The sequence below is a fragment of the Marmota monax genome, unplaced genomic scaffold (assembly GCF_021218885.2).
Source record: "Marmota monax isolate L192 unplaced genomic scaffold, Marmota_monax_Labrador192_F-V1.1 WCK01_AAM20220418_F8-fsc00145, whole genome shotgun sequence".
Classification (NCBI taxonomy): domain Eukaryota; kingdom Metazoa; phylum Chordata; class Mammalia; order Rodentia; family Sciuridae; genus Marmota; species Marmota monax.
The window spans coordinates 739,321-748,688 of record NW_026695201.1 but is presented as its reverse complement, the minus strand read 5'-3'; the positions used below and the strand labels follow the sequence as shown (position 1 = coordinate 748,688).

At 41.6% G+C, this 9,368-nt stretch overlaps 1 protein-coding gene across 1 annotated transcript; it reads left to right on the top strand.

The window, feature by feature from the left end:
* Positions 1 to 8,206: 8,206 nt before the first annotated feature.
* Smim42 (small integral membrane protein 42) lies at positions 8,207 to 8,407 on the top strand. Its single transcript, XM_046428880.1, has one exon. The coding sequence runs from the start codon at positions 8,207 to 8,209 to the stop codon at positions 8,405 to 8,407; it is 201 nt and encodes a 66-aa protein (XP_046284836.1).
* Positions 8,408 to 9,368: the final 961 nt, after the last annotated feature.

Below are 9,368 nucleotides of genomic sequence, written 5' to 3'. Positions count from 1 at the left end.
GAGCTTGACTTTGATGGTGTTTGGTTTAACTTTTGCATAGCTGTGACCAAAACAGCTGACAAGAATAACTCAGAGGAAGAAAAGTTTACTTGGAACTCATGGTTTCAGAGATGTCATCCATAGACGGCCGACTCCATTGCTCCTGACCCAAGATGAAGCATCATATCATGAGGGAAGGGCCCGATGGAGCAAAGGGGCTCAGCTAATGGTAATAGGGTCAGGAAGCAGAAAAGGAAAGAGAGAGGGAGGGGCCACAGGGAAGATTTACTCTGCCAGGTACACCCCAGTCATGTATGCCCTCCTGCCATGCCCCACCTGCTTACATTTACCCCCCAATCCATTCAGACTAGCATAGACTGATTATGTTAACGCTCATAATCTAATCATTTGCCTCTGAATGTTCTGGTATTAACAGGAGTTTTGGGGGACACCTCATTTCTAAACAGATGGAGAAGGAAAGAGAACACCTAATAAAAGCTATCTTTTATAGCTTTGTCTTTTGGATAAGAGAGGCATTAGGGTGTATTAGTTTCCTGTGGTTGCTATAACAGATTACTATAAATTTAGTGACTTTACACTAATTTAATACTTTACAGTAGTCCTAAAACAGGTTGGCAGACAGGTTGGCAGGGCTGATTTCCTTTCGGAGGCTCTAGAGAAGAGTTCCTTACCTTTTTCCAGCTTCTAAAGGTTTGCTCCTTGGCTCAAGTCCTTTCCTTGGTAGTCAAAGTCAAAGCTGAACATCTTCCCCCCTCTCCCCACCTCTGCCTCTGGTGATACATTGCCTTCTATCTGACTCTTATAAGGACACTTGTGATTGCATTGGGTCCACTCAGATAATCCAAGGTAATTTCCTTATATCAAGATCTTTTATTTAATCAGAGCTGAAAAGTCTTTTACCATGCAAGGCAACATATGCACAGGACCTGAGGATTGTGACATGGACATCTTGGGTGGGAACATTACATTAGTTCCCACATATGGTATCTGTCTGACATATAACAAGTGCTAAAATTATTATCATTATTATTATCATTATCATCATCATCTCTATTCTGAGGAGAAATAGCTATCAGAAAGAAATACATACACACAGGTGGAATTGAAGTGCACCAATAAAACAATTAAAAGTGAAAAAAGTAAATAAATAAACCCAGGTGGAGGGAGAGAAAGCAACACTTTAGACCAAAAAGGATGGGGTTCAGAACATAGTTGGAAGGAGGAACATTCTGAGATATTATGCATAGCTGGCAATAATTTTGAAAAGTAGCATTCTTTACATATTTGTTTTCCTCTTTTATTCCTCAAGCATGCTTCTATTGGGAAAGGATCACGGGATGGTCCTTGCTTCAGCCTACCAACCCTACCATATGTATTGTTATGTAAGTTCCCCAAAATTTTATCTCTTGTTTATGATTGCTTCTCCCAGAGCTCCAGGATAAGTGTTTTTTGCAAACTGGATGTTCAATAAATGCTTTGAGATAAATAAATAAATGAATTAATAAAAGAACAAATGAACAACTTTAACAGTAATCAGAATGTAGCAGCTCTGATAACAAGGACTTCCTGCAGGAGACCCATTGTGTTGGAGAAGTTGAAAGAAGTTGAAGAACAAGAAGAGAGGTGTCCCGGGAAGAAGGAATTCTTCAAGAAAAGGGAAAGATAGGGGTGCAAAGAGGTGCGTAGGAGTCAAGTTTTCCCCTTGAATGAAAACACTGATAGAGCAGGTAATCAGAAGAGGGCATTACAAGCCCCTAAGAACGAGTTTTTTGCTGAGAAAAGATAAACCGACAGTGAAGAATAATGGTACACGCTTGGAATTCCAGCTTTTTGGTTGGCTGAGGCAGGAGGATCACAAGTTTGAGGCCAGCCTGGGTAATTTAGTGAGACCCTATCTTAAAACAAAACATTTTGAAGGGTTAGGAATGTAGCTTAGCGGTAGAGCGCCCCTAGGTTCAATCCCCAATACTCTGCCCCCCCACCCCCACACACAGATAACTGACAATAATTAATTATAGCACACACTGTGCTGGGAATTTGCTACGAGAATAGATTTCAGGTACTCTTACACTAAAAGGAAAATTATGTGAGGAAATTAATGTGTAAATTTGCTTGACTGTAGTAATTATTTATATATATATACATATACATCAAACATTTTCTATGCCTTACATATGTATAATTTTATTTTTTTTACTTTAAAAATTATTTTAAAAAACAGCTAATTATTCTAGTTTTTTAAACTAAGGATCAAACAAACCCAGGGCCTTGAGCATTCATGCTAGGTAGGTGCTCTTCCACTGAGCTACATCCCCAGCCCATTACTCCAGGTTTCTAAGACATGAGAAAATTATTATGTAAGTAGGTGCTGTGGTGCCTGCGTGTAATCCCAGCAACTCTGGAGGCTCAAGTTCAAGGCCAGCCTAGGCAACTTAGTGAGACCCTGTCTCAAAATAAAAATAAAAAGGGTTGGGGATGTAGCTCAGTGGTAGAGCCCCCCTGCCTCACCCTGGGATTCAATACCCTCCATTGCAAAAAGAAGAAGAAGGAGAAGGAGAAGGAGAAGGAGAAGGAGAAGAAGAAAAGGAAAAAAACAGAAAGAAGGAAAGAAAAGGAAGAAAAGGAACAGCACTAAAATAAAAAGAGCATCTGGAAAACAGACTTGTGTTGGAATTTTTTTTTTAATCTTAAATTAAATGCCTGATTCTAAAACGAATTTCTCCATGACCTCCAGCAATTTATTCAATTTCGTTGAGCCTCAGTTACCTAAGGGGATAAAGTGAGCTGATGGAGGTAAAGCACTTAGCCTGGTTGCTGGTGTAAAGAAAGAAAGAATGCAATAAATTATGGTTATTACTGTCTCCCAGGGCTGCTGTTATAAATAAACTAACATGTCAAAGCGCCAGGAGAGCATCCTCATGGAGGCTTGGTAATTTTAATTTCTCTCTTCGACATTAGAAATTTAAACTCAATGGTCTCAGGGCACAAGAGACATAAGGAGCTGGAAGCCCCTGAGTCTCTGTGGTCTTTACCTAGGTGAGAAGACTCAGGCCTGGATCAGTCTGTGGGGGACCCAAGTGCTTGGAATTTAAGCATCAGTACATGACATCGCCCTTTCCCCCACCTGAATATGTAATGTAGTCTCATCTCCAGGCAGTGTCGAGGTGGGGACATGAGGCAGACAGCAGAACTCACCTTTACAATGGACAAACACCATATTGGAAGGTATGGGTTAGGTGGGCGGCCACAGTGACCTTTCCAATAGGGAAGCTTGAGAGTAGATTTACCCACATCATCATAACAATCCATGGAAAACTATAGGCATCTCCCTCATGGAGACATGCTCCTGTAAAACGTAACAGAAAGGAAACATGCAAGTGTGTGCTTTCCAAACCCCAAGGAGAGAGTGACGCCCACATGGAGAGAGGCCAAGAGTCCTGGTTTAATAGGGTTTCTGCCCCAAGAAAGGAAACACCAGGAATATAGAGAAGATGTCCCCCCAATACCATGTTTCATTGATTTATTCTGTGCAGCCTTCGAGACACTGTAATCCAAGTCACCCATAGAAGCGGGTCCAGTCAGTGGTGAACACTCCCTCAATGGAGTGGTCAGCGACCACTGGGGTTTGCCTTGGGGATCCTAGAGGGAGCTCAAGCTCCCTGGCCTTTCAATGGGACTCAGTTTCTGGGCCCTGCCTCTTTAAAAAAGAAATAAAGACAATTCAGCTTGATATCTCTGTCAGTGATGGTGACGGGGTAATGAGTTGCACGGCCCTTTCCTTCGGGTCAGCAATCTAACCTGGACATGAACCACCAGTGTCCAGAGCTCCGCCAAGGACGCCTCAAACTACAGTGTAAGGGATTATGAACTCCTCATCCAAAGTGGGTTTGCCAGTCAAACCACAGTCTCCAATGAAGCACTGGACCTCATAATGAGAGAGGGATACAAAAGAGAAGGAATTTAGAAGTCCCATATGTTTGGGGAGATGAGATCAGTAGCCTCAAACAAACAAACAACAACCAAAAAAAAAAAAAAAAAAAACCACACAGATAAAACTGCTACTGATACAGGTTTCTTTCGGGGAAGGGGTGGTGAAAATATTCTGAAATGTGATTTTAGCAATATTTGAAAAAAACCCTAGATATGCTAAAAAAAAAAAAAAAAACATTCAACTGTCTGCTTCAAACAGTTAGATTATATGGCACATGAACTGTGTCTCAATAAAGATTGTAAGAAAAGACATGAACTCGGTGCTTTAGTGGACTAGGAAGTGAGAGTCTAAAATTATGGTCCTGATTTACTATGCCAATCACCAACTTTGATCATTTCCCTCCTTTTCACCTATTTCCGCATCCATTAGGTGAAGGGGTTGGACTACATGTTGCTAAGCCTCCTACACTAGTTCCCTGGGGCCACCACAACAGATTACCACTAATGTGGTGGTTTAAAACAACAGGAATTCCACCAGCAGTTTTGGAGTACAGAAGTCTGAAGGGGTCAATATCTTATTCCTTCTAGTGGGAGAATGCATTCCTTGTTTCTACACATCTCCAGTGACCATTGTTATTCTGTGGCTTGTGGCTACATGTCTGTCTGCTCTATCCCCACATGACCTTCCCCTCTGTGTCTGTCTCCCTCAAAACTCCCTCTTAAAAGAGTACGTTGAGGGGCTGGGGATTTGGCTCAGTTGGTAGAGTGCTTGCCTCGCATGCACAAGGCCCTGAGTTCAATCCCCAGCACCACATGCCCATACAAAAACTGGCAAATCTTACTGTATGTTAATTGTACCTCAATAAAATTGGCACAAAAATTGTTTAAAAAAAAAAAAAAAGAGTACGTTGAGGGTTGGGTTTGTGGTTCAGTGGTAGAGCGCTTGCCTCACATACATGGGGCACTGGGTTCGATCCTCAGCACCACATAAATAAATTAAAAAATAAAGGTATTGTGTCCATCTACAACTAAAACTTTTTTTAAAAAATTTTTTTAAAGAATACACGGATTGAATTTAGGACTTACTTGGGTTATCCAGGATCAACACCTCCCCCTGAGATCCTAAATTGAATGGCCTCTTTTCCCATGTAAAGCAACATCCACCTGTTCCAGGGAACTGTCTTGGAGTTGGAAAGAGAGAAGCAATTCATTTACAGATCTCTGAAAGTTTGTAGGAGAGTTACAAGAACCAAACTGTGAAAAATTGAACCCGCTTATCTTTTCCAGACACCCTGTCTTCACTTCCCTCCCTTTCCATGCTAGTTCTTATTTAAATTACTCACATCTGTGTGGAACTTAATGGTTTGAGAAGTTATTATGGATTTAGCAGCTCATTTCATTCCCATAAAAACCTATAAATTTGGTATTATCACTGTACTTCCATTCCTGGTAAGTAAATGGAGGCTCAAGGTGATTAAGTGACCTAACCAAGGTCATTAGCGTGGAAAGCAGGAGTGCATACACTAATGTCAGTCCATGGGCTCCAAATCCCGTGGCTCCCTCTCTGCCATCACCTGCCTAAATTTTGGTACAGCACCAAGAGATTCCAGATGGGGTGGATGCATTAAGAGTAGATTCACCTAACCCCACTCCTCTTGCTAAGCACAGCTAAAAAAAAAAACAAAAAACAAAAAACAAAAACAAAAACAAAAACCCTGCACATTATCTATAAAACCAACAGAAGAAGAATCTGAAACTTGGAAAAGAAAGCAAACCAACTTGGAAACCTGAAACTCAAGGGATGAAAACGGTAGTGAGTTCTTGTCTCCTGTGTCCTAGACTATAGCCCAGGATGTCAACAAGCATAGACAAAGTCCCAAGAAAAGCAAAGCCTGCTTGTTCTCTCTAGCCAAAGCATGAAGAAAAACACAATCCAGGGCTGAGGTCGTGGCTCAGTGGTAGAGCACTTGCCTAGCATGTGTGAGGCATTAGGTTCGATTCTCAGCACCACATATCAATAAAGAAAATAAAAGTCCATCAACAAAAAAATTAATAAAAGAAAAACACACAATCCAGCAAGACAGAAAACTTTTAGACAATAACTGTCCTAGTGAGTCACAGCTCAACTCCCACCCCTCTCTAGGTCAAGTAGGGACCCTAGACTTCCTACTTAGACCCAGCTGGGATGAGGTAGCCCTCCCCAACCCTGGACCCTCACCAGGGTGCTATCAGAGAATGGATTGTGAAACCAAGGCTTTTGACCCTGCCCAAAGGCCTGTAACTCCCTATCCAGTGGTAACAAGGTACCCCACTTGACCCTGCCAGGTAGAATCAGAGAAGGCTACCTAAGGAGTCTGAAATCCCACGTCCACCCAGCTATGAGAAGCACCACTCCCCCACCCCAGGTTTGCAAGGGAGAGTGATTGGAGAATCAAGGCCATCTCTCCTGCCTGGCATTACTAAGTGACACCCCCCCCCCCCGCCCCACACACACCAGTGTGGTGTCCGAGGAAGCCTGCGGGGGTGGGGATATAGCTCAGTGGTAGAGCACTGCATGAGTCAGGCCCTGAGTTCAATCCCCAGAGCCAGAGCCTCTCCAGAGCCAAGTCTCATCTCACCCAAAATGTCCTATCAATACCCAGAACCAGAAAAATCTCACCTTAAATAGAAAAAGACAATCAGCAGATGACAATACTGAGATGATTCAGATATTGAAATTATCTGACAAGGATTTGAAAGAATCATAAAACTAATTCAAAGAAGCAATTATAAATACACTTGAAACCAAAAAGAAAAAAAAAATCTTAGAAGATAAAAAGAAGAACAAGATGGAAATGTTAAAACTGAAGAATACAACTACTAAAAAAAAAAAAAATCAATGAAGTTGAAGATAGAAAAAAACAGAAATGACCTGGATTGAACAATAGATTTTCCTTCTCGAGTTTTCCAAATTATGTTTGACAACTGAAGTAAAACACATAGCATTATCTGCATGTGGATCTAATGTCTATCAAAGAAGTATTTAATAAAATTATTATTAGTGGGAAGGGTTCAAGGTTTTAAAGGAAAATAATGTTTCTACATGTATTTCAAACTGACAGAATATGGACACCAGTAGATCTTTGTGTAATGAAATAGCTCTGTATCTTAATTGTGGTGGTGGCTTCAAGAATCTGTAAGCCATGATAAGATGTCACTGAACAGTATGTGCATATTTTAGCAAGGTCACATCACTAGTTGTGATTTTGTATTGTAGCTCCATTGGGGTAACCATTGGGGAACACTGTGTGAAGGGTACTTAGGATCTCTCTATATATATTGTCACAGCTCAGCAGGTCCTTTAGCTCAAACACAGCTAACAAAGAAAGGGTTAGGAAGAATCACTTACTACTCTGATGAGTATAGCAAGGTGGTGATCCCACCGTTGCAAAGAAATCAAGAGGTAAACAGCATATATACATTTTTGGACTAGAAATTAACATACTCCTAAGCTCTTCTCTTATTGGGCCAGCACAAATTTGCATACAAAAAAAGTTCACAGGTGGTTCAAAATGTGCTTAAAATTGTGTTAGATCAATGAAAATGCATTTAAATGAGGGTCCCAGCTAATTTCAGGGAAGGGGTTTTGGTCAGATCTGCATTTGGTTTGATGTTGGTTTGTCTTTCTGGAGCCATGGATGTCGTCAGGGAAGGTCCTTCTGCCATTTATTCCAAGCATAGAACATGCATTCTTTTTCTTTCAACAGTCTCCAGTTTAAATGTGACTCTATATTCCTGCCTCACTCTCTGTATAACTTCCTATGTATCTCAAATTACTTCAAAATAAAAATTATTGAAAAAGAGGATTGAAGGGACACCGTCTTTCCACAGGCAGTTGGAGAACTCCTTTTGCAATCTGGAGGTCATCCATGAGTGCAGAGGTGTCTGGACTAGAACCTTTAGCTCAGACCTCAGTGACATCACAAAGCCTTGGGAACTCCAGCCAATACCCACAAGCTTTACCAACCATTGTCTCGGGACCATTGGCCTGGGAAGCAGTGGGTCAACCTTGCTGAGCAAACTCCTTCCTTTGCCTTCTCTGCAAATCCAAAGGAAACTGGTCCCATGTGAGGAACAGGATCAGTAGATACTTGGATACCGCTCCAACTCCACTCCCAGGATCACACAAAGAGCAAACCTGGCTCTCTTGGTGTTTTTTTTTTTGGTTTTGGTTTTGGTTTTTTCTGGTCATGTGGACAGTTGGCTTAACCACCAGTCTCGCTGTCTTGGAGAACCTATGTCTTCTCCACAACTCCCAGTTTTCTCATGGGACAAGGGTACATTCGCCACTGCCATATCTGATCCTGTCTACCTAGTAAAAGTTCTCTTCTTCTCTCCTCTCCTGATGACTCTGATCACCCTACTCATCCTGGCCTGGAAGGTCACCAAAGGCAATAGCAACAAGAACAGACAGCAGGAGGCAACGCTGCTGGCCTGAAGATCTAGCCTCCCGGTGGAGACTCCATTGAGGTGGAGACCTGGCAGGCCCAAGAGGCAGAGCCACCTTGGAGGCTAGAACCTGGAAAAGAAGATCTTGCTTTAGCCACTCAGTCCCCCCAACGCCAGACCTTGCCCCCAGGCCTCGTTCCCGTCCTCTCCCCCCTCCCCTCTCGTAACACACACTTATCCTGCTGTTCTTTGGCTTGACCCAGCTTCCAAATTTGAATATCTTCTCTCTCTGGATCTTCTAGACTGAAATTATAAATGGCTCTTGATTTCTGCATTAACAGAGGAAAAAGAATCTGTGGAGAGTTAAAAATTGATTGCGAAGCTCAAATCTTCCTTTTTAACTTGGGCACGTGTTGACTATTGAATATCGAAATCATTGAGAGCTCACACATCTAAAACCATACAGTGAAGCAATACCGGAAGCTCATTTCTGGGAAGTCCTTAAAATGCAGCAGCTTATCCTACCCTGCCGTCTAGATAAAGCCCTTCCCCCTCTTCACTTAATGCTGGAAATAAAATAGTATTTATTCTCAAAAAAAAAAATGATTTGAAACACCAAGTACTTTTCTCTCATCCTCCCAACTTAGTGGGTTAGCAAAATTTAAAAATATCATATTCTAAAGTGATAATTTTTTCTTTTTTTATCTTTTCTGAATTTGGAACAAATTAACTCTCTTTTCAAATGAAGTCCAAATTAAAGAGGCAATTTTTTTTGAAACCCGTACTCTCATGCAATTGGGTTTGGGTTACCATAGGCGAATTTGACCATTTGCTTTAAAAAAAAAAATGGGTATTTGTCTAGGTGATAAACCTCTATGCCCAACCCTACTGCTAACCTTTCCTCTTAGAAGCATAAAATCAGGTGTCCCCGGACCTCCACTTTTAGATACACTTGACTCTGGACGTCTCAAACCGATAGCTCCTTCTTTAGAAGTTTTCCTCTTTCCTTA

Coding starts and splice junctions, on each gene's coding strand:
- Smim42 (XM_046428880.1), top strand. CDS start 8,207: ATGTCTTCTCCACAACTCCCAGTTTTCTCATGGGACAAGGGTACATTC.